This window comes from Haliotis asinina, chromosome 14 (genome assembly GCF_037392515.1).
Source record: "Haliotis asinina isolate JCU_RB_2024 chromosome 14, JCU_Hal_asi_v2, whole genome shotgun sequence".
Lineage (NCBI taxonomy): Eukaryota > Metazoa > Mollusca > Gastropoda > Lepetellida > Haliotidae > Haliotis > Haliotis asinina.
The window spans coordinates 22,944,777-22,971,983 of NC_090293.1; the positions used below are offsets into that span (position 1 = coordinate 22,944,777).

General features: G+C 38.0%; 1 protein-coding gene across 1 annotated transcript; it reads left to right on the top strand.

The window, feature by feature from the left end:
* The first annotated feature begins 11,469 nt into the window (after nucleotides 1-11,469).
* On the top strand, nucleotides 11,470-23,096 carry LOC137261598 (serine-rich adhesin for platelets-like). The gene is made up of 12 exons (XM_067799376.1): nucleotides 11,470-11,548; nucleotides 12,078-12,159; nucleotides 12,755-12,870; nucleotides 13,644-13,722; nucleotides 14,804-14,931; nucleotides 19,331-19,403; nucleotides 19,710-19,831; nucleotides 20,172-20,244; nucleotides 21,002-21,132; nucleotides 21,706-21,778; nucleotides 22,053-22,174; nucleotides 22,409-23,096. Exons 1-12 carry the CDS (start codon nucleotides 11,518-11,520, stop codon nucleotides 22,483-22,485), a joined length of 1,107 nt encoding a protein of 368 aa, XP_067655477.1. The 5' UTR covers nucleotides 11,470-11,517; the 3' UTR covers nucleotides 22,486-23,096.
* Nucleotides 23,097-27,207: the final 4,111 nt, after the last annotated feature.

Here is a 27,207-nt window from a genome sequence, read left to right on the forward strand (position 1 = left end):
CTAAGAACTAATTTTAATGATTTACAACTATTAGTTCAGGACTTTAACCCGTCAGCATTCTGCTTACAGGAAACTTACTTAAAGCAGAATAACAATTTTGAGATACGGAACTATATTGCCTATCATTGTTTTTCTCCTCCAGGCGATAGGGCCATTGGCGGATCATCCATTCTAGTCAAACAAAACGTTATTCAAAGCCCTGTTTCACTTAATACTAATATGGAGGCTGTTGCAGTGAGAATTACTTTACATGTAGCGTTTACACTATGCTCGCTCTATATTTCGCCGTCTTCGACGTTTGCCAAAACTGATCTTCAAGCCCTGTATGACCAACTCCCGAAGCCCTGTATTATAATGGGAGATTTAAATGGGCACAACCCACTCTGGGGTAGTGTAACTTCAAACACTAAAGGGAAATTGTTGGAAGACTTTTGTTCTGACAATGATTTATGTATTTACAATGATGGTTCCAACACATATTTACACCCTGGTACAGGGACCTATTCTGCTCTCGACTTGTCACTCACAAATTCAGAACTACTAAATGAATTTGAATGGTCAGTCCACGATGACCTTTGTGGAAGTGACCATTTTCCTACTATTCTAAAATCTGTAACTCCATCTGATGTTCCTCCATCATCAAGGCGGAATTTTAAAAAGGCTAACTGGGCTTTATATGAAACACTGTGTGCGGAGAAACTTAATCCTGAACGTTTTATTGACGTTCCTGATGCTATTAAATGTTTTTCTGATGACCTAAATTCCATAGCTGATGAGTGTATACCAAAGTCCTCTGTAGTTCCACACATAAGAAAACCATGGTTCAACGATGTGTGCAAACAAGCTAGGAAGGCAAGGAAAAAAGCAGAACATTATTTCCGTCGCCATCCTATGGTGCATAATTTAAATAAATGTAAGATTTTAAATGCTAAAGCACGGCGTACTTTCAAACAGAACAAACGCCAATCTTGGCAAAATTATGTATCCAAAATAAATTCTAGGACACCCATGTCCAAGGTATGGAACATGGTCCAGAAAATCAAAGGTAAAGGTACTAAATCTACTGTCCATCATCTTAAACATGGAGATCAATTGCTTACTGATAAATCAGATATTGCTAATAAACTGGGTGAAACCCTTGCTAAACACTCGTCCTCTTCTAATTATGTACCAAAATTCCAGCAATATCAAAAACAAGAAGAAAAGAAAACTATTAATTTCAATTCTGATAATGGGGAAGATTACAATGAAACGTTTTCTATTCATGAACTCCATACTGCTCTTGATCAAGCTCATGACACTGCTACAGGAGCTGATAACATACATTATCAACTCCTGAAACATTTACCAGAATCCTGTCTGGAAACTCTCCTAAATATTTTTGATGATATTTGGACATCGGGTAACTTTCCTCCCTCATGGCGTGACGCCATAGTAGTACCAATACCTAAACCTGGACGTGATCATACGGATCCATCGAATTATCGTCCGATTTCATTAACTAGCTGTGTTTGCAAGACCATGGAACGCATGATAAATAATCGACTTGTTTGGTACTTGGAAACAAATAATCTCATAACAGATATACAGTGTGGTTTCCGTAAAAACAGAAGTACTGTCGATCACTTGGTGCGACTGGAATCATTTGTTAAAAACGCACTAATTAATAAACAACACGCTGTGTCTATCTTTTTTGATCTCGAAAAAGCATATGACACAACTTGGAAATATGGCATTTTACGAGATTTACATGATTTTGGCTTGCGAGGTCGTTTGCCTGAATTTATTGCCAACTTTTTAAATGACAGACAATTCCAGGTCCGAGTGGGTTCTACCCTGTCTGATCATTACAGTCAGGATCAGGGTGTTCCACAAGGCAGTATTTTGTCTGTCACACTTTTTAGCATCAAGATCAACAGTTTATCAAAGGTTTTAAACGATTCAATTGATGGATCGTTATTTGTGGATGATTTTAATATATCTTGTCGTGGTAAAAATATGCATACCATTGAGCGGCAATTGCAGTTGTGTTTAAACAAGATTAACAAATGGTGTCTTGAAAACGGCTTTAAATTTTCTAAATCGAAAACTAACTGCATACATTTTTGTCGTAAATACAAACCACATAAAGACCCTGAACTATCCCTAGATGGGACTCCCATTAAAGTTGTGAAGGAAGCCAAATTCTTGGGTCTAATCTTTGATTCACATTTAACGTTTTTACCACATATTAAATCACTCAAAACCAAATGCCTGAAAGCACTTGACTTGTTGAAAGTTGTCTCAAATTCAAAATGGGGAGGGGATCAAGCTACCCTTCTCCATCTCTATCGATCACTCGTTCGTTCTAAACTTGATTATGGCTCCATCGTATATGGTGGAGCCTGCAAAAGTAATCTTAAACTTCTTGATCCTGTCCATCACCAAGGTCTAAGACTTTGTCTTGGGTCCTTCAGAACTTCACCTGTTGACAGTCTGTACGTTGAGGCCGATGAACCATCTCTTGCACAACGCCGTATCAAATTATCTTTACAATATATCACAAAACTATACTCTAACGAATCTAACCCTGCATATAACTGTGTCTTCAGTCCTCTTTATGAGGATATATATAGCAAAAAGTCTTCTATTGTTCCACCTCTTGGGCTCAGAATAAAGCCGTTTATTGCTGCTGCTGGAATTGAGCTGGACAATATAGCTCCCATCCGTCTTCTTTCCTCTCCCCCTTGGCAGTTGGTTAGGCCACAGGTTGACCTAACATTAACTACATTTAAAAAATCAGAAACGAGTGAATTACAGTATAAACAAGAATATAATCAATTGAAACATACATATAACAATTACAAACCCTTATTTACAGATGGTTCCAAGGACGGTGGCGCAGTTGCTTGTGCCACTGTCATTGGATCCAGAACAATATCTTCTAGAATTCCAGATAAAAGCTCCATTTTTACTGCCGAAGCAAATGCAATATTAACAGCTCTTAAATATATTCAAAGACACCCTAAACGTAAACAATATATAATCTTTTCTGACTCTCTTTCTTGCCTTCAGGCTATTAAAAATATTTTTTGTAAACATCCACTTTTAATAGAAATTATTGAATTGTATAATGATCTTGCTACTGGCCAATACGACATCGTCTTTTGTTGGTTACCCAGCCACGTTGGCATTTCTGGGAACACACTCGCTGACCTTGCTGCTAAAGCAGCACTCAACAAATCTGTGACACCAATTCTCATTCCACACACTGATTATAAAGCTACAATTAGGTATTACATTCGTGATCTGATGCAGAAAAGGTGGGACACTCAAGTCGGTATCAACAAGTTACATGAAATACAACCCTACATCGGTTACACCTACTTGGGTTGTCAGTCCAGATTTGAAGAGGTCATCATGCGACGATGTCGCATTGGCCACACAAGATATACGCATGAATATTTGCTTAAAGGTGAAGATCCTCCGTTCTGTATCCCTTGTGATGAAAGAATCACAGTCAAGCACGTTTTGCTTGACTGTGTTGAATATTCCATCACAAGGGATAACTATTTTAAATCGGGAACTATGAAGGATCTTTTTAGTAACGTTAGTAATCATTTAATCATTTCGTTTTTAAAAGAATTAGATTTATTACATGACTTGTAAATAGATAAATATTTTAAGATTGGAAGTTGAATCAGGAACTACGATTTTTAGTGGCTGTATCCTCGAAGGGGGTTGAAGTACCGTAAAAATATTGTCCTCCTGAGAGGGTACGTAAGTCCCAAACAGTTGAAGTCAGATTTATTCTTCCACTTTTTTAGCAGTAGAATATGTGTCATTTTAATTTGTGGCTAATCGTGCATACAATCGCTAGCAGCTGAGGGGATGGTGTAAATCCAGCTAGGGACCATGCAGGTAGCAGAGGTATTGTAAGTCCCCATGGTCCCTAGTATGGTGATCTACCCTCTGTTGTTGGCGATCTATGGCCTGGTTTTATATTGTGCTGTCCAAATAATGATACTGTTATATTTTTATAAGTTTCCACACTAGTTTTAATATGAACTGTGATAATCTAGTGTTTTTACTGTCCTTCGTCGACAGGTTCTACATCATATGCACATATATATATATATATATTTTTATGGCACGTATGTTTTCGTCACGATATTGCTGAAATATTGCCGATGTGACGTTAAATATTAACTCACTCACTCACTCACTAACTCTCACGTGAAGACTGATGGTGAACCTATTTGCAAATTATTATCGATACCGAATAAACAAAACATATCTGTATAATGAGTTGATTTCGAGTTACACGTTGAATCCCACTGAGGTTGCATTTCAGTATCCAGTATATATCACTTTAAATTTATCGCATGTTTCTGTTATTCAGACGAGACGCGGAGAACGAGAAGAACCTCTGACAATACTGGAATACTGGAAGTGATGATCTTATCTCTCTGACTTTCGCCCTCACTCACTCATATGTAATAATATACTCTCTTCGTGGACACAGCATCGTCACGGAATTCTCATTACATAATGATGTTTTACACTGCCGCTAACCTAAACAATAACCATTAATCAATTGTTATTGCAATATGCAATCAAAACACAACTGAGCTGAGCATAAGTGCTACTTGTGTCGTAATATGTTGCTGTGGACTTTACCCAAACAGAAAGCTATATCTGAGCCTGACTCCACTTTTCAACGTTTTACATGGGACGAAACGTGGCGGGGACAAACGGTTAGCTTTTTCAAAGAAAATATAACGAATGCGTGTTGCTTTAGGTTTAATATATAACAAACTACTTAACATCTGAAATGAAATATTCTGAGTAATTACGCCATGGTGATGGCACTTTTGAGTTAGAAAACAAAAAAAACTGCATGTATTAGTGCCTGTAAATGTTTCAGGAGGTTCACCGACAACTTGATGGCAAACAGTTCTCCGAGAGGACATTTGAAAAGGCCCCATACCATGTTTCCAAGGACCTAGAAAATATCAACGCAATCTCCCAACCTAGTTTATGTTGGGTGTTTAATCCCAAAAAATGTCAGGTTTAACATATATGTAGCTTCAAAAGTTCACGTCTGTATTTAAAGGAATTTCACTTGATTCAAGTTATAAACCCTGAGCAGAGCTGGTTCTGAATACTCCAAGAACCTGCAATCCCCCGTTCTTTGGCATGGCAGTTTTATCCACAGTTCTACGAAGGATCACTGTAAAGACATAGATTGTTTCCACAAGGATAGCCAAAGATTGTTTGTCAGTATGAATCATGTGTTCCTCACAAGACGAGCCCAGCGTATCTCCTACGTATTACTACTTAATATCTCCTTCGTAGAACTGAATACTTAATGTCTCCTACGTAGGACTTATTATCACCACGCAGAACTTATTATCACCTACGTAAGACTTCTTATCTCCTACGTAGGACTTATCCTCACCTACGTAGGACTTACTATCCCCTGCCTGAGATGATCGATATATGTTAATATACATTAATCTGAAATGGACAACTTAGCTCTCCCAGACACGGGAACCATTTCTTTTTTGAATATTTCAGTCACTGTTTTAGAGTTTACAGCCATGTGTATTATTAGCGTTTAGAGTCTACAGATATGTGTTATATTTACCATTAGAGTCTACTATCATGCGTTTCATTTACTCTAAGAGTCTACTGTTTCCTTCACCATTACACTCGAGTGTTCATCTATACTACCCATAAAACGTTTAGACACACTAGTGTAAATGTAGCCGCATGCACCAGTCAACTGTCCTGAACTAAATTTTGCAAAATATTCCATACTGTTTATAGGTACTGTTGTATAATAAAAGAAATTCGTAACGATGCGTGGTTACTGTCATGCGTTCAACAGATGATTAAACTCGGTGAAACCATGTTAATTCTTATCAAAACTTTACACCAGTTCACATGCACGATATTTGCATATGCTTTTCAGCATTTTGATGAATCATACTCGTGCAGTTAATCTGCATAAGGTTTGCAGTTGTTTCCCCAAGATGATGGAGAAATTCATCTTCGTTGTAACCATGTATACATATATAACATATTGTAGGTGTTTTAAGTGAGTCTAGACTTTTGATGGGTGGTATAATTGTTGCATATTACTATCATGTGTTGTACCGACTGTTGTGCTTCACTGCCTCGCGTTCAGTTTGCAGTATACGTCCCAAAACATTCGATGTTAATTTAAGTCTACCGAGTTTTTAATCGTAGTATTCTTGTTATATTTAATTTTGGCTAGCATTTCGTACACACTATGCTTATATGAACCATTTCAGTGTTAAATGTTCTCGATCACATCGGCAATATTTCAGCCATATCGTGACAAAACATGTCGACGACTGACAGGAAATATACTAGAATATCAAAGATATGAAACACTGTGCAGTAACACTGCGTTAGTGTCATAAATAGCATCGCCGTGCATTTCTACTATCTACCGTCCTACATAACCAAACATTTCTCAATTTAATAACCACACTTCAAAATCCAAACGTTTGAAAGGATATGTTAAGTACTTCGTGGAAAATAGTATGTCCTACCTCGGAGATACCAAGTCCTACGTAGGAGATAATAAATCCTGCATTGTATGTCCTACGTAGGAGATAGTGACACCTAAAACACTTTTTCACCGTGGCCCTACTACGCTTCCGTACCATGTTGGGTGGGGAGCAGGGATGAAATAATGAATTTGGGACATTATATTCCTAAACTGAATATACGAAAATACATAGTATGTTACCACACTGGCATACATATATGGGAAGAACAGATGAACATTCCAATATTTGTGAACTGTTGAATTAAGGGTAAATTTTACCTATGAAACCGGTCATGAAAACTGTAGTTTTCATGGCTTTAATTCAGTATCAGTGTATACATTTGCTGTACACTGATTAATTTGAACATAATAAGCTTGGTGTTCTTAGAATACATCTGAACCAAATCATCTGACATCAGCAATTGTTCAGTCAGATTAGTTAACCAGTTTGGTTACATACTGTTATGGACATTTTGCTTTACTTTGTTATACTGTACATCAGTGCATGCATACAGAAATTAACTGACCATCAGTGATTTTGCTTTATGAATTTTGAGTAATTTGCTCAGTATTGTATCATTATATAGACATTTGCTCAAATTGTATCATTATATAGACACTGAGTAGTATGCTAAACTTACCTGGACTAAAGCATTAACTACTCTTGGTGCAAAAAGTGAAATGGATGTTATGCCATTGTACAAAAGAAGGTTGTAAATAAAATAATGTCAAGATTAATATGATATTTATTGTTATGTTTGTTCCTGTGGTGTGTAAATGTGCAGACATATAGGGGACCTCATGCTGTAAAATTATTGAAGATGTACAAAAAGAATGTGTAAACGGTTTCTCAAAACTGCAAACACTACTACAGTTTGGGGAAGATGTGGCAGAACCATTCTCCAACTTGAAAAGGTATTACTGCAGACTACTGTAATTGGATGAACGCAAACTGTCTCCCCAGTGCCCCAAAGCATGGGCTGCTCATTAAAAATATTCTGTTTAGATTTGAATTTGAAGATTAGCACAATGTGTGAAGATAATCATTCACCTTTTGAAACAAAGGTCATTTTACAACCTAAAACAATCATGATGTCGTTCTATCAATAGTTTGTCTGATTTCTTCTATTAGCAACAAATATGCCTGTATCATGCAATCAAACATTGTATTAAACAGTCTGTTTATTGTGATTTTAATAACAAGAGAATTCAAAATTGAATGTATCCCATGTTCCACTCCTCTCCAACCCCAGATATAGCTACAGTGTTTTTACGTAATTGAACACAATATGAAATACTTAATAACTGTTGTTTTTACTAAATATGTATTTAACAAACATGAGGGCCATCTTGTAGTGTATCAGTGTCTTTAAGACAAGGCACACTTTCCTTTTATGAATGGGCGCTTTCAAAGCAAGCATAAATACACAAATATGAATATTGCATGATGTGTCCGTTTTCCTCCTATATACAAAACTGTAACTCTGTATGGGTTGAGGAATTGGGTATATTCAATCTTATATAATGCTCCGATGTGTAATCAGCCTCCCAGTAGCATCACCCAGATATTGCCATACCTGGGAGTATTATTAATTTTTTTAAGATCAATGCCAATTGCATCACTATGATCAGCAAAGGGTTATATTGAAATGATATATACCAAATGAATACAGATAATAAATAGGCCATATTCTTCTGTTATTATTCGATATTTGAAAGCACATATACATTGTTATAAAAACATTGTTGAGTGAATCCTTTATGCGTTTCAAAAGTATTAGATCTAATTGTTATTACTTGTATAATTTTCTAGTTACAATGACTGGGCCTTCATTTTCTTTCCAACACACCTAATAGGAGAAAATGGGGCCAAATTTCGCATCATCAAATTCCCCCCAAATGAAGTATTCAGTCCAAATATCCAAATATTCAGTCAGTGTGGTCGTTCAGGTCCACGTTTTATGTATACGATTTCGTCATGACATGAAATATCAAAGCACATGTCGGTGATAAAAGAAGGAGGTGTGTCATTGTTCACATATTGCCCACGTAACGACGCTTTTCGTGTCTCGAAACTGCTTAAATAACGTTTTCCAACACTGAAGGTAACGATGGCCGTTGTTCTGGTAACTTACACTTTGCCACAGTATCGATGAAAATACTATGAATAACTCCTAACCACCCGTCCTCGGATATTTCCATAGTAAATGTTTGGCGCGTCTCCAACGCAGTGAAGGCCGACATTCGGCAGAGGTCGCCTGGGTCAGTGTTGGAGCTTTAGCGTAGGTGCAACAGACCCAGGGAACCAGTCTCGTAAACCATTTTGCCAAGAAGTAGTCATCCCTGTGAGCACCAAATATGCTCGGCTCTCTACGAATTCTACAGAATTTCTGCTTGAGTTGGCAAACCAAAACAGGGAAATTTAGTCGAAGAGTTCAACTTAAGCTTCTAATACATAACTTCTAATGTCAGATGATTTAATATCGTCCCTAATAGCCTTCCACTGATTTACCCACCTGAATTTGAAATTGAGGAGGCAAGCAAGGCCGCCTCAACTGTTTCACAATTAGACCTATTCAGACTGACAAAGACCTCCCCACTAGACTGTATGACAAAAGGGATTATGTCAACTTTCCAAAAGTCAACTTCCCTTTCATTTCAAGCAAAATGTTAATGGTTCCGTCCAATGACGTTTACATTCCACTATGTCTGAAGTACAACTGAGCGTGCTCTTTTTATCACGGCTTCATAGGGTACCATTCACTCTTACACAGATCAAAGTTGCAACATTCGAGACCTCAGTAAAGCTTTCAAGGAAGTTTGTTGTAGACATGTGGAAACAGTTTCCCAATTTGATGCATCAGTGTCAGAAAAACTGCAATTCCCCAGCTTGACTTATAGCATGTGTTACCGAATTATTTCAGGTGAACATATGACTAGACTTTGAGTATGATTATGATGCGTGCCACCGGGTAGGGCAGGATACGTTCACAGAACACACGGTATCATTATTATTTCATCATATCGCATTGTGACAAAAAACTGGATTGTCTAGTTCAGACCCGATTGTTTTACAAACAACATCATACATGCAAGCTGAAATGCTGCTGAGACAAGTATCTAGTCATGTAATAGCCATAATTGTAAAATCTGCTTTTGACAGAGATTTCTAAACTAGAATTCTTCACACGCAACGTAAAACATAACTTTGCAGATTCTGATACATTTCAGTATGCACTTACCATCAAACATGCCAATTCAACCTATAAAGCTGAAAAACGAGATGAAAAAAAGCCCGCGAAATTGGAGTTCAAACGATTCACTAATTCCTGCAGCGCGGGATAAAAGTGGCTTCAACAGCTATGATGCGCTGCGCTCATAACGCATGCACGGAGGATAGGTTCGCAGAGTGTGAAACAGTATGCATGCCCGGAGTATGAGGTCGTGAGCAGTAGTCTATTCTTGGTTGTGTACACAAACAAGTACATAATCTACCCGTTACATAGAATAAAGCCCCAAAAATGTTGATTGTGACAAGCAGACTCTGTCACAGAAAAAAACTCAATGTCTGGTTTATTGACCCCTGTATACGTATGTGTGCCTGCCTTGCTGCTAATGACAATTTTTTTCTCAATCAACAATGCATTTCTTATGTCATGAACAGGTGATGTTTGAGTTTTTGGTTGAATGTGATCTTTAAGAATGTGGAAAACGTTTTGTCGCTTCCATTAACTGTTATGCTTTAAGGAACCAAGATATTTTCACCAAAGAGTGAAGTTTGAAGTTCTGTGAAAATCATTTGTCTTACTTCTGACTCGGTATGGTTTGTATTTGAGTCATAGTTCACATACAATGCCCTTCAGCCGAAAAATACGCCCTAACAGTTATTTGCAGATGCATCCATTCAAGGACACTTGTGTGCAATGTTTCAGTTGTTATTGTGACTTTACCAACCGTTTAAGGTTTGCTGCTTCACTATAGATACTGTAGTAGGAGTAGTAGTAGCAGCAGCAGCAGTAGCAGCAATAGTAGTAGCAGTAGTAGTAGTAGCAGTAGCAGTAGTAGCAGCAGCAGTAGTGTAGTAGTAGCAGCAGTAGTAGAAGTAGTAGTAGTAGCAGTAGTAGTAGCAGCAGCATTAGTAGTAGCAGTAGCAGCCAGTAGTGGCAGTAGTAGTAGCAGTAGTAGTAGTAGTAGTAGCAGCAGCAGTAGTAGTAATAGCAGCAGTAGTAGTAGCAGTAGTAGCAGTGGTAGTAGCAGCAGCAGTAGTAGTAGTAGTAATAGTTGTAGCAGCAGCAGTAGTAGTAATAGCAGCAGTAGTAGTAGTAGTAGTAGTAGTAGCAGTAGTAGCAGTGGTAGTAGCAGTAGCAGTAGCAGTAGTAGCAGTAGTAGTAGCAGTAGTAGCAGCAGCAGGAGCACTAGTAGTAGTGCACAAACAAATAGAAAAAAAAAATACCAAAAACAGTCCGGGGGTAACAAAACACGTTGACCTGTTGATGTGCCAGTATGTAGGTTCGTGCAACGTCTTGCCTCTAACGAGAAAGGAAGTTGCGTATTTGCCAGTCAGTTGCTGGCATTTTAAGAAGGGAGCATATGACTCAGTCACTAAACCTATTGTGGAAACACACAATAACGCTATTCATTATTCTTTAACAAATGTTTCTTAAGTTTTAGATTCTTGACATTGGTTTTAAGATTTCAAAGTGTCATTAAGCCAAACGTAATTGCTCAGTTGATGGCGATAAATAACTGAAAGTTGAAGACAAGATAAATCAAATCATATGTCCAGTTTTTAAATACTGGATTTACAGGACCATCTTACTGTTATGTTGAAGTCATGTGACCCAACATGTCGGTGCTATGGAGACGGGCGTTACAAATAGAGGGCTACACTGATCACAGCCACAGTGCCTGTCCGTGCAGACGTGGAAGCAGTTCTCAGGCAAGCATCGGCAGTCATGCTGAAATTTGGCGTCATAGTTCTTCTAGGTAGGGTTTCATTTTGTCTAAATTGATCACAATTAGGCTCGTTTCAGTTGTTTAACAGTTATATCAGACAACAAAGTTTAGTCGTAAGATTTATGAAAATACCTGCACTTATACTTTTATCAGTCGGAATATCCTGTATATGGAAATACTCCAGACTGGACATTACCACTGCTGACACCGTCACCAATTCCTTAGTTCGATGTTCATGTGCATACTACTGGTCATTCAATTGTCTACTTCAGCGTCGATTATATACAAACCGCCGACGACAATGTAGCTAGAATACTGGCGAGTGTGGTTTAAAAAAATCAAAGCAAATATAAAGTGCGACCAGTGGCCTCCTGCTTTATAACTCGTAAACAAGTTAATCACTTGTTGGCTTATGGAGGTTACAGTAATATAATTCTTAATACCTACTATTTTAATTACATGCTTAGGAAATACTTCACACTTCATGATTTCATTAGAGCCATTTGTGCTTTGATAAAAATTTTGTCAGCCTGAAATATCACCTTTGATTCTTTTGCAGTATACTGTCCACCAAGCTGGGCAGAAACTTGTACGGAATGTAAAACAGATTATGGTACACCGGCCGAGGGAGCGAAATGCGCGTAAGTCAATTTACATATCACCTTGTTTGCAAATCATACATTAGATGTGAAAACATGTGATAACCTGATAAAATGTATATCTGTATGCGTACTTGTATGGCTCTGTATACAGTGTTTCGTTAGCTTGTCCATGCTCCTGGTTTGGTGATCAACCTAGAGTTGTTGGCGATCTATAGCCCGTGTTTTATATTGTATTGTCTGCTTCACTTAAAATGTGTTAGTTTCTTGTGCTAGTTTCATATTCATATGTTTGACACCCTAGTCTGTTTGCTGTCCATCGTCGACGGGTTTACGCCTCTTCAAAATGTCTTTATTTTGTACTGTATAAATTGTTTTCGTCACGATATGAGATACTACCGATTTGACGTTAAATATTTACTCACTCACTCATCTTGTTCATGCAAAGTATTCATCTAATAGCAGTTTATTTATTCTTGAGGCATTCTGCTACAAACAGCAGAAACTTGAATCTGCAGCAGATGCGGGAGCAAGTATTGAACATTTCCATTACGTCAGTGCATGCACCTAGCGAGGTACACGTATGTGCGTGCGTCATGTTGAGGCGAATTGATTGTATTTTTCCTTTTCTTTTCAGAGCACTGAAGACGTACCTGACCTGCCTGGAGGGATCTGGGAAGGGTGACGACGGGTGTCCACCTGCAACTGCTGACGCTGCGCTCATACAGGCAGATTTTACAGCAGATTCCTGTAGTAAGTATAGTTTGATTTATCCTCAAGAACTGTTGCGTTCCAGATATTACTTGTGTGAGATCAGACGAGATTTCCTATGAGTTATCTTTTGACAGTATTTTTTTGCACAATGCCATGATATTGCTATGACGTCATGAACTTTATGACATTACAGGGCTCTGACATCGCTTTACTGTGTGATGGCGTGCGCATTTTTCATTGCAATGCAATGACGAGTGATTGTCTTATGATGAACAGAGTGAGTTTAATTTCACTCTCGTGTCTAATGATATCAAATATCAAATATATCAACACTCTTTGATGGAAGTACAAATATCCACTTGTGATTATACAGTTGACATCAGTAGACACTAGGGTGAGATTCTCTACATAGCATTGTATGTCTAGATACGTCAACAGAGTATACAATGCACAGATCTAATGTGTCTTTGAGAGAACAGTGGAATGATTTGACCTTCTGGGGGAGTTGTGTATCATGAACCGATAGATGATTCATGGCGTTGTGTTCATGCTGTCCGTTTGTCCTGTTCCACGGGGTGGAAGGAATACATGCGAATATATAATAATCTTTGAGTTGAATGGTTGTTAACAAACGTTTTCTAAAATGTCCTAAAATTTATTACGTACATTTTGGACTGACTTATGAGAAACAAGATGTAGCAGGTATCTCAGAAGAAAGAAAATAACATGTACACTACCGATGTCTGTCAGGGTATGCGTACAATGGAATGTGTCCCTCTAAATCTGAACTTTCTTCGTCTGTATATTTGCAGCATTTACCGATACCTGTATTTGTCAGAAAGATTTTTGGAAAACTGACCAGAGCGCAGCTCAGGAAGCAGATACTTGCAGGTAATAAATAATTGATAATAGACGTATGAATGTAGAGAGTAGCTGGAGTTTCTTTGAAAATTAGTAATCCTCTCCTATTATAAATACATAGCAGCAAATGTTCTGTGAAAGATTTCAGCGTAAAGTGTTAAATTTGAAGGAACAATATTACTGTTTTCAAACAGTGACAGAAAACATATATTGTCTTTTAGAAAGAAACACAACCTAGAGCCCTTTTGCAAACGCAAAACATGGTCGGTGTTATATAGCGTAGGATCATACAGGATCAGGTATGATCTACACATCTTTAAGGAAAACTGCCATGTTTGAATAGTCGCAACTCGGTCGGACTATCTCTAACCAGATATGCTTTTGTTTTAGATGTATTGAAGTGCTATTGGTCTTTAGGCCTTACCCGTAAGGTAACCCCCTCAAAATAATCTTAATATATAAAGTATATTGACCCAGTTGGAATGATAGTGGATGACGTGTCCGATGTAGTATATCCTTTCTGCTACGAAAAATCAAATTAAATAAACTAAATGCCAGTGAAAATGATGCTGTATGAATGAAAACTGGATGAATGAAAAATATACATATATGTTGATTAGTTCCCATGTATAATGTACTTAGTGCTAAAATTCACGCTCAGTGCGTAACATAGAATATATTTATAATAAAAGATATTTCAAAAGCCGGCGTTTGCTATAAATACGTCACCGCTATCTATGTTTAGCACACAAACTCTTTACATCACGTCTTACCCAATGCCAATCCGTACCGAGACGACCGACCGAACACCGAGAAGGGCTTAGGCACACTCAATAATCCACCTACAGTTAAACCTGACTGGGGATTGTGAGTAAAACAAAATTTCCAAATTGCGTCATAAGGTGTTGTGATGGAATTTGTGAAAGATGTAGGGCTGTATTCTAAAGGTAGGCCAAAACATTACGATATCAGTTCATTATTGCTATCATATCATTTCATGTTGTGATTCCTTGCATAAATAGACACTTCGTGACACTCCATTTGATAGTAAAAGTGTGGTTTGAATTACACTAGCGTCTGTAGTGTTGTCATCGCTTTTGGTTCTACACAGTGCTATCCAGACCTACATCACGTGTTTAAAGGGAAAGACAGCTCTAGCCTGTGATGGCACTGCCACTGTAACTGCCCTAGCTGCCGGTGTAGAGACAAGGATGAAAGCCCTCGATGATCCAGCCTGCAGTAAGTTGTCACAAACTGAATTATAAACGGTTGATTAGATAACGTTGACAACTTCTGTCATTTTGACACTTTACGGGGTTATGGAGGATAAATTTTCTTTTACCAAAACCAACAGCTACAAGATAACTGCCCAGTAGATGATTTGTCACTGAAATTTCAATGTCGTAACTGTTGTCGTCTGCCCACATCTGACGTATTTAATGCAATGACGTACATTTGCTTTCTTCTAACATGCTTTGAGCAAGCACATGATACAGCAACAAAGGCGGATGATATTCATTATGAAACATTTACCTGAATCATTCCTGGAAACACTTATAAATATATTTGATATGACTACAGGGACTTTCCCACATGCCATTGTAGTTCCTATAACAAAGACTGACCGGGATCATACTGATCCTTCGAATTACAGGCCAATCTCTTGTCTGTAAAACCATGGAACGAATGGTAAATAATAGATTAACTTGGTATATTGAAACCAATAATTTAATAACAAATATTCAATGTGGTTTCAGGAAAACTCGTAGTGCCATTGACCATTTGGTACGTCTACAATCCTTTGTAAAAAAAATGCTATAGTAAATAAACAACGTGCAGTATCGATATTCTTTGATCTGGAGAAAGCATACAATACCACTTGGAAGCATGGCATTTAAAGGACTTACATGGTTTTGCAGTATGGCAGTATTTTGTCTGTCACTTTTTAGTATCAAGATCAACAGTCTATCCCAGGTTTTAAATGATTCATTTTTCTTGTCACGGTAAAAATATGCATGCTGTTGAACGGCAATTGCAATTGTGTTTCAACAAAATAAATAAATGGTGTTGCTACGGTTAAGAATTTACCCTGACAACAGCTTAAGAAATCCCCTTGTAAACCAGCAAAACAGAACAAAGACAAGTTGTTTACGTTCAAATTCTATATTGTTATGTAACGAGAGCAAGATATACAAAGTCACAATTCAATATAACAATGCAGATTTCAGGTACAATTCAAGAGAGACAAAATCTAAGTCAGTGGGTCACAAAAATACAATATATCAAACTCACCAAAGTCTTGATGTGAGAGGGAACAGCTATGGCAGAATGTAAACAGTACTAAACACAGCGATCGGTGCGACAGCAGAAAATGTAGATTCACGTGTTGACAGGATTTCAAGCGTTGGCAGTAATCCAGTGTGAATGTCGCCTCTGCACGACAACCACCCTTTATATATATTTACAAAGTCATTTCCCGAAAGTTCGGGCACAAACGAACATTGTCAACACTGTAGAATGGTCTCGAAACAGTATCCCAGAAGTAAACATCGAAAACTAGGAACAGATAAATTCCGGAATGCCAGAATGCTAAAAGTGTTGACCAGATATCAAAACGAAATGTGACCCATAATATTTACTATTCAAAACACTAAACATTGTGACCCAATAATAATTTATTACTGAATTAATAACAAAATATACGGAAAATACATACTCGCAACAGTGTCTAGAAGTTTTCTAAATCAAAAACTAATTGTATACACTTTTCTAGAAAATATAAGCCCCATAAGCACCCAGAACTACTTTTAAATGGCACTCACATGCAAGTTGTAAAGGAGGCCAGTTCTTGGTTCTAATTTTCGATTCACACTTAGCTTTGTTGCCGCATATCAAATCACTAAAAACAAAATTCCCGAAGCCACTCAGTTTACTGAAAGTTGTATCTAACTCAAAGTGGGAAGGGGAACAAGCTACTCTGCTACATCAGTATAGGTCAGTTGTCCGCTCGAAGCTTGATTATGGCTCTATCGTCTATAGTGGAGCCTGTAATAGTAATATGAAACTTCTTGATTCTGTCCACCACCAAGGACTTAGGCTTTGTCTTGGGTCTTTTATAACTTCTCCGATGTTGAAGCCGATGAACCATCTCTTTCACAGCGCCGTATAAAACTATCTTTACAATATATTAAAAAACTATATTCTAGCGAGCCTAATCCTGCTTTCTAACTCTATTCTGACTGTGTCTTTAATCCTCAATACGAGGATTTGTCAAACAAAATGTCTACTCTTGTTACGCCTCTTGGGCTAAGATTTAAACCATTCACTTCTGCTGCCGGCATTGAGCTGGACAATATATCTCCTTCCTGCCTGCTGTCTTCTCCAATCCGTTACGGCACAGGTTGACAAGTCAGAAACCAATGAATTACAATATAAACAAGAATATCATCAATTAAAAGGTAAATATAATACATACAAACCCTTATTTTGACAGATGGGTCCAATGATGGTGACGCAGTGGCTTTTGCTACTGTCATGAGATTCAGGACACTTTCTACTAGAATACCAGATAACAGCTCTATTTTTACTGCAATATGCAAACGCCATATTAACGGCTCTTAACTACATTCAAAGAAACCCTAAATATAAACAAACTATTATCTTTTCCGACTCTCATTCTTGCCTTCAAGCTATTAAAAATCTACTTTTAACTGAAATCACTGAATTGTATGATGATCTTGCTACTGGACCAAACGACATCTTCTTTTGTTGGTTATCCAGTCATGTTGGCATTTCTGTTAACACAATGGCCGATCTTGCTGCCAAGGCATCACTCAACAAATCTGTGACATCACGTTTTATTCCATACAATGATTATAAAGCTACCATCAGACTTTACATCCGTAATCAGATGCAGAAAAAGTGGGACACTCAAGTAGGTATCAATAAATTACATGCAATAAAACCCTATGTCGGATACACCTACTTGGGTTTTCCGTTCAGATTTAAGGAGATCATTATGCGACGATGTCGTATTGGTCTTACGCGGTATTCACACGAATACTTGTTAAAAGGTGAGGATCCTCCGTTGTGTATCCCTTGTGATGAAAGAATCATCGTCAGGCATGTCTTGTTTGACTGTGTTGAATATTCCATCACAAGGGATTCCATTTTTAAATCACGTACTATGAACGATCTTTTTACTAATATCATTTCTCATTCACTTAATGCCTATTTAAAAGAACTGGATTTGTTAAATGAGTTATACATAGATATTTTTTTAGTATTGGTAGTGTCCCAGTGACAAAATGTGCACCTTTTTCATATTTTAATATAAAATATTTTAGAGTATTTTACTGTAATATTTTAATATAATTTGTGTCTATTTATATTGTCCACTTTTATTGTCATAAGTTTCAAGCTTGGCAGACGCTAATCCGTTAATCTCTTGTAACAACATCTAGTTGCCAGGTAAACAGCTTGTAATTAATATAGCTCACCTAGTCAACCGCCAATTCAATTAATTAGTATTGTTTCATAGTTCTCCATGCCATTGTTTAACAAAAGCATGTAGTTTGGTTTTATCGTTAAGTTAAAAGTCTAAATTATAAGTAACTCTGCAACCTATGTCACACTTCCAGAATAAACTTTGGAAACTACATCAGCGACTCCTCATCCTTAACTATTATCTTATGATGTTTTAAGGGTTCTTAGTGGTGAGAAAGAGCACTTTCTCAGTAGTCTAGACTAGTAACCGAGATTGTTAGTGGCTGTACCATCAAAAGGGGTTGAAGCATTGTAAAATTATTGTCCTCCTGAGAGGGTACGTAAGTCCCACAACATTTGATGTAAATTTAGGTCTCCCAGGTTTTTAATCGTAGTATTCGTGTTATTTTAATTTTGGCTAGCATTTTGCACTGTCTCCAGCAGCTAAATGGATGATGTAAATCCAACTAGGGTCCATGCAGGTAGCAAAGGTACTGCAAGTTCCCATGGCCCCTAGTATGGTACTAACGGGATTGGGTGGTCAAGCTCGCTGATTTGGCTGACACATGTCATCGGTTCCCATTTGCACAGATCGATGCTCATGTTGTTGGTTACTGGAGTGTCTGGTCCAGACTCGATTATTTACAGACCGCCGCCATATTGCTGGAATATTGCTGAGTGCGACGTAAAACTAAACTCAGTCACTCACTCACCCTAGTATGTTCGCTCGTCACGCCGAAGACCCGGGTTCGATTCCCCACATGGGTACAACGTGTGAAGCCCATTTTCTGGTGTCCCCCGCCGTGATATTGCTGGAATATTGCTAAAAGCGGCGTAAAACTAAACTCACTCACTCACCCTAGTATGGTGATCTACCTTCAATCGTTGGCGATCTATAGCCCGTGTTTTATGTTGCATTGTCTGCTTTAATTACTAGAATGTTTTACGTTTCCATGCTAGCTTCATACCCATATCTGTGATACCCTAGTAATTTCACTTTCCATCGTGACAGATTTCATTTTCAAAATGTTTTCATTTTTCTCATTGTTTTCGTCACCATATGGCTGAGATATTGCCGATGTGACGTTAAATTTTAACTCAATCACTCAATTCTTTTAACAAAATGTACTAACACACGGACCTGTGTCATTAGCTGTCACCACCGCCTGCCAGTGTGAGATTGATGCCGCAAAAGCAGACATCTCCACTGATGAGAAGAAGTGCACGTGAGTAACAAAAATTAGTACTTTGAAAGTATTATGGTCGAGTATTTCCCAAAGTAACTTTCACGTTTCTCACGCTTTCTTATCTCTAGAAAACGTTCAGAGAATGTGTTATCTACAATGAATTATGTGCACGTTCTAGCTATTTTGAGATAAAGTTATATTCACTATCGTGGGAAAATCCAGAAGCTGCTTCCTGCTACAGGCGAAATCTACAGTGCTAAACATACAACTATCTGTTTTACATAGATTTAACAGGGACTGTGACTGATAAGTGAGTACATGTAATTATATTCTTGTCGTTCACAGTGCCTACAAGGCCCAGTATGCATGCCTCTACCCACTGAGCACAGCTCCCTGTGTCTCCACCACAACTATAGATGCTCTGAAGACGGCTGCAGCTTCGTCGGTCACAGATACAACATCCTGCAGTAATTATGGCATTTGTTGAAAGTATACTTATATTAGTGAATACTATTGACGAGAACATCCATTCCATACACACCAGGATGGCCCGATCTTAAGGGACAGCTGCCAAATCAGACATATCTTTGAACTAACTTTATTGTTACAGTAATCTTGCATAAATACATTTATATTGTGAAGAAAATTTCTCCTTTGCTCTTCAACAAGACCCGAAGCATTCTACAAGCATATCGCAAAAAAGTGTGCAATCTACCACAAAATCTCACCCTTACCCCTCGTACCCCTGCCGCAACTACAGCATATTAAATAGTCGTTCCCTAACAGGAATGGTATTATTTTTCACAGCTTTCGATGACACGTGCCTGTGCCAGAGAACCTATGACTCCGCAGAAACAGAGACGAATCAAGAAAGATGCGCGTACGATTTTCATATTTTCTAATCAAGGTTGTTTCTTGTTTATCAATGGCGTTGATCAATGTGAGTACATTTTATTTACTTTAGGGTAATACTAATGAAGAAAAGAAAACAAAAAATGATTTTTCACTGCTGACTTTAAGTGGTTAATACAATTAGTTATTTCCGCCAGTTGTTTCAAGTGTGTAACTATCTTATTAAAACTGTTTTGTTTGTTAAATAAATGATCCACTTTTGTTAGTGATTTTGTTTCTCTCTGCACAGTGTGACTAAACCCGACAAAAGTGCTTGAATTACTGAGACCACTTGCCCACTTTTCTAAGTGGCATTGTATGGACATACCTTTCTAGCTATGCCAGTTTATATTTGTTTTTAGTGAGTCGAACACTAAGTACGAGATGCGGGCTGTCAATTACCCAGCTTCCATTGTGGAAGCCACGTTGGCAGTGTGCCTGGGATTCATAGCGAATTCCAGCCCTAACAAAAGTGTTAGAATCTGTACCTTTCTTAGGATCATTTACATTTGACCAAACTCCAAATGTCAAGGTGGATACAAAGCCTTCGACCACGCACACGCACACGCACACATTATATATATATATATATATACACAAAGCATGAATATATTTACGGTCATCACACGCATCTAAGTACACCTCGTAATTACTCCATCTCAAATGTGAAATAAGTGTTTGTCTGTGTACAGGCCTGCTGGCTCGCCGAGGATATTCATCTCATTGCAGCTACATCTTTATTACAGGGCTTATAAAACCCAGCTGAGTTGTCTGAGAACTGCACAATCATCCGGCTGTGATGGTACTACCAATAAAAGCGCCATTGCAACGGCAGCTGAAAATGAAAGAGCAGCACTGCCAGATGCGGACTGTCCAGGTAAGACTCTTGCATTATAGAATATAGTTTTTCTGTCGATGATCAGATTTTTTAAGGAAATGCTGATAAGATGAAAACCGTATTACCATGCCCATTTTTGTACAGTGCAATTACAGGTGCACAGAAACATGCACACACAGATCATTGTTCGATAAGCAAAACAATTCTCTTTTTATGTTGAACCAATGTGGACACACGCCGTAAAAATACGTGAATATGCGTTAGGTGGATGTTTTGTACATATTCGACTTTAGTGCTCTGGGCAGAGGTCACAGTTTGCGGTCTAAGATAAATCCAAAGCAACATGTTTCTATACATGCTGTAATCCATTATCAGCACATCCTGGCATCTCTAACAGAGGCAACTCATACACCTAAGCACATTTACTGAATGATTCTGTCAGTGACTCTTGTCAAGTCATCTACATTTTTCCAGGAATTACCAATGGTACTGAACATACTCAAATTCGCAACACCAATAAAAACCAGTCCTAATTATATATTACGTATTCCTCTAGCAGTATGCCCCATGGATAAAGCCATATATATTAACTAAATATTCACATACCTTCAGCTCTGAGTGCCACGTGTCAGTGCGAGGTCAACGCTGCGAACGGAGACGCTTCCACCAACAACAAGTATTGCACGTGAGTGAATTATCGTCAATCAAAGTGTATCAGTCTGAGAATTGGAGGACCACATGAAATCGGTTTGATTTTATTCTGGAATTTGCCACAAAGTAGTAGATACGATGTACCCATTCCCACATCCTGCACTGTGTATCACTACACTACTTTTCTCATCACGCTGTCGTCACCTTAAACTCACCCGATGTTTTCCTCATTCACCCAGAAACTTTCACATCTAAATATTTCAGGGTGATTAATGAAAATAACGTTCTTAGCGTATATTTTCTTGCAGTGTTCTCACCGATCTGAAGACCTGCCTGAATAAAATCACCACCACTACCGAAGTTGGGTGTTCCACCCTCACCCAGGCAGATCTTGTAAAGGACACTGACACCAAGATAACTGCTGCCAAGTGTACGTAAATGGATTCCTAATATTCTATATATCCAAGAGTGTTTCACACTGTACTCGCACTACATACACATGTTTTCCGTATCCAGCTGACATATCAGTACACTATTATTCTGTGGAAATATTCGAAAATTACTTTTGCAGCAAGGCGGCAAGACCTTTTACCCCACCAAAAGACTATGTTGAGATTAAAAATGCTAATCAATATATTTAAGAAATTACCTCTTACATTTTCAGGTGGGAGCTCTGCGGACCATGTTACTTATACCATGGCGTCACTGATCGTACCTGTTCTTATACACTTGTTTACGTAAATGTAATTCATCTCCAGTTGGCTTTTGGACGTTAAGGATTCTTCCAAATTCTTACCAATACAGTATCACCTGCTGTGCCTAACTATGACATAATGAGTGTTTAATGCTTACATTTGACTTCTACATATGCGTCACCTGTTTCCAATAGGTATTACTTGTTTCCAATATGTATTACAAACAAAAGTTTATTCAAATTCATGTTCGCTCTGCTGTGACTACTAGTGTTTTCCTGAACCCGTTTATTCATATAAGACGGTATTATGGTTTGACTTATTTGAGCATCTAGATGATTTTATCATTAAAAATAGAATTTCTGAAAACTGAAAAATGCAATTATTTGACTGCCATGTATGACGTGGATTATATATAATTCATGTAACCACTGACAAAACAATGTGTGGTCATACGAAGCGTGAGACATGCCTGAATTTATACTCTAGGTTCAGCTTTTGACAATTTATATCACTTCTTAGCTGTTTATTTATTCTGTTTTGGAGCTTGAAAATCTGCGAGATGCTCAAATGACTCAACCCACGTGTCCCGTACCCGAATGATGTGTTGAGCTTACCACGGTGTTTGTTCCGCTGAAATAAACGGTACTGTTCACGACATCTATTGGCATCTTTGTTGTAGTTTACTTAGAATCAGTCATTTTATGCTCATAGTCATGGTACGTATACACTCAAAGGTGAAATTATGCATAGATTAGCCGTTGACTGAGAGTGTCAGGTTTTTAACAAGTCGGGACTGACAAAAGTATTTTTTACTCAAGCAGGACGTGCTTGAATCATGGCGTATGAAACCACCCCTAAAAGAAATGCTGAGACTGATCCTGATGATAACTACTGCCGGAATCATTTCCTAGAGTTACTGAGTTCAGGACTTAGTCACATCGGCACAATTTCAGCCATATTGTGACAAAATCGTGTCATGGTTATATGAACATTATACGAAAATTATAAACACCTGTCTGTACAATGCACAGTTCTCGAAATTGGGAGATGCACGGGACCGAATCAATGTTGATACAATAATAATAGATGTTTTGAGAATGCATCACCACATGGATTTCATTCAAAGCATAGTTGTTCGTTCAGTTACCACCTTGTTCGGTGACTGGAGCATGACATGAAAATTTCAGGTTTATAATTTTCAGTCAATAGTGTGTGATTTGAACCTGAAAAACCTGACCAAGCACACATCCAAGAAAATTATCAAAAAATTGTCTACAGTGATTTATCAACCTGCCGGTAAAACGTCAAGATTTATAATGACACCTCATGCACGTGTAGGAGGCTCCCACCTTGTGCACGTGCTACGCATGCATTGTCTTTGCGTGTTGTGATAGCATGAAATGATGCTGCACACACAAGATGAATGTCATTGTAACGTTCCTCTTTCTACCTGACCTCAAAATTCCGGTTCCATAGCTTTTATTTTAAGTGTATAGTTACTACACCATTTAAGTTGATCCCTTTTGCAATATCACCAGCATATGTGATTGAGATCGTATGAGATCGGGATCGACTGTTCGGGGAAATGGCAGACATCGATGTTGTTTCACAGATGAAATACCTAGACCAAACGTATGCTCATGGTGTAAATACTGGAGCATTGCCTGTTGCGTAGGCACACTGTGGTGGTGGTAAGTCTTAAACAACAGAGGCTAGTGACAGTAATTTTCAAAAATGTACCAACTGCGCAAAAAATCACGTGTCCTATGTGAAAGAACAAAATTCAAACGAATTGGCGAATGCGTGAAAACTTATCAAAAGCTTTGAACCTAAGGAAACCTATGCTGCGATTACCACAACAACAATACCGATTCTCCTGAAGTTATGCAACCTCAAGTCTCCTCAAACTCGATTCACAATGCGTGTCACGTGTCTCCAGCCGTGATATTGCTGCAGTTTTGCTAAATCCAGCTGTTTACCGAAAATCAGAACCATTTGGAATGGAACATCGTCGTTTCTACGGCCATAGCCTATTGCATAAAAATGTGCGGGGTAGGTCTCCGATTACATAGTCACTTACTCGCTCGCGCGCACACACAGAGACAAATTATCTCCGTCGCAAACATCAAAGAGTCATCGTCATCTATAGTTAAGCTCTTTTAGTAGTTAAATTAAGATATAAAATATGAATATTTTTGTCGTTTTACCGCTCAATGCTGACAAGTGTTTATAATTCAGTTTTTAATCATTACGAATCTCCACCTTGTTTTTTAGTCACGATATAGCTAAAATATTGCCGAAGTGGCTGGAGATTTTAACTCAATCACTCACTCCTATTCCCTTCATATGTGAAGACAGAGACCACGGACAACAGGAACAGTTAAAGTCACTCACAAACAGCAAGGATTTTATCCGCCATGCGCGACCCTGTCATGACGGACGGAAGTTTAGGTTGACAATCAAAGGTTTATTGCAGTCGAAATTGTACAATATTATTCCAGGAGAAATGACAAGTAACTGTGTCACTGTGCCGGTAATGTTTGATTTATCACAGTGATGGGCTCCGAGTCTGAATAGGTTGAGGTAGGTAATATGCAGTCTAACAAACTAAACTTGTCCAAAACAAGTCAGTGAGTCAACAAGTCAAGTTAATTTCGTGAGTGCATATAACGTTGTCTTTCGTGACAGTGTTTATGTACTTAGACGCAGGACAAACACTAAGCGATTCTTTTAAACTTAAAGACTAGTCTTTAAAGTAAGGAAATGTTTTGTAGGTCACATATGGTCATCTTCGATTACTGGCGTTTCAATGTATATTTCAGTTTCAATCTTTTATCGCGTCTTGACTCCGCCAGGTGATTTAAGGACGGTAGGCACCTGGAACGCCAAGACTAATTTTATACGTCAGTACCTACACAAAGAGAAATTGTCTGTTAACCATTCGCTTGCCAAAAGCGTTTTCACACACGTTTGCATTCACTAACTGAAATGTATCCATGTGCTTACACATAACACTAATTCACGCAACATATAGGTATGTGTGGCAGTTGCGTGATTTTATGAAACCGGTTCTACTACAAGTGTCCAGGGGTCTTTAGTTTACAATAAAAACTGAATGGCGATTGTGTCTTTGTAATGTATGTGTCTATATCGCATAAAAGGGGTGAAACATCCACTATTATGCAGCATTTCATTCTTTTCTCTCTTTTCTTCTACTTTGTTTCGGTCTGTAGTTGTATTTCCACGCATCACCCATTAGGCGACACACTTCATCCGTGAAGCGTTCATAAAATACTTAAACACATTCCCCCGCAATACATTCCTCTTTCAAGCAATCATTTACATGGAACAAACGGAATGGGTATCGCAGATCTTGTCACTTTCCTTTAACTTGTGTAAAGCTTATTAGTTAGTCAATCAATATTAAAGCTATACGTAATTACTGGCATCCAGACCAGACAATCCTGTGAATGATATTCTGGTGGAAAAGCTGCAGCCTGTGAGCCTATCCGTACTATCCGCCATCGCCTGTCACGACAATCATGAGTTACTGATATTTAGTTCGACTCTACTTCGTAAGGATCGTTAGAGATATGTTCAATGGCTGAACCGTCTCACTTGACTGTTACAGGCGTTGTAGTACATTGTTACTCTACCAGTGTTAGTATGCAGCTTTATGTATATACGATCTGACTGTATAGGCGTTAGTACGAAGGCTGGCTGAAAAGAGAGACAACAACTTCTTTTGGTTAAGGCTGTCTGTCACATTGTGAAATTGTATTCAATTGTCCTCAAAGTGCTCGATGCGTTACCAGTTTTTGATGACCCTATGACCAGAAACATCCCTCTCATCGACACGTGGGAGTAATATCCTATCATATAATACCATCAGTATGTAAAACATTAATTTTAAATCTAAAACAAAAAAGGAAACTTATACGTTTATATTGATCAACAAAATGTTTGCGAAAGACCACCAGTTTCATTTTGTTGCTCTGAAAGGAATTGAATTTAACGTCACCGTTTCTGTTATTCTGTCATATTATGCATCTCAAAGTAATAATAATTATATAATGTAATATATATTGGATAGTGGTTAAACTTTGGCTATTCGAATTCAGTTAGCAACAAATCATACTCCGATTATAAAGCTGTCATTAGATCTTATATCCGTGATCTAATGCAGAAGAAGTTGGGCACTCAAGTAGGTATTAATAAATTACATGCTATAAAACCCTATATTGGTTACACGTACTTGGGTTGTCCAGATTTTGAAGAGGTCATTATTAGACGATGTCGTATTGGCCATACGGGATATACTCATCAATATCTATTGAAAGGTGAAGATTCGCCATTCTGCATCCCACGTGATGAAAGAATCAAGGTCAAGCCTGCGTGACTGTGTTGAATATTGAATCACAAGGAATAAATATTTTAATTCCCTAACTATAAAGGATCTTATTAATAACACAAGTTCTCATTTAGTCATTGCATTTTTAAAGGAATTAGATTTATTAACTGAATTGCAAATAGATAAATATTTTATTACTGGAAGTTAAAATTCGTACATGTGCTTGTTAGAGACTGTATTCTCAGAGGGGATTGAAGCTCGGTAAAACTATTGTCCTCCTGAGAGTCCACAAACAGTCAAAGTAAATTCAAACTTTCCACGTTTTTAATCGTAGAATAAGTGTCTTTTTACTGTATGGCTAAATTTCCCAAACTGCTGACGGCTGAGGGGATGATGCAAATCCAGCAAGGGTCCTTG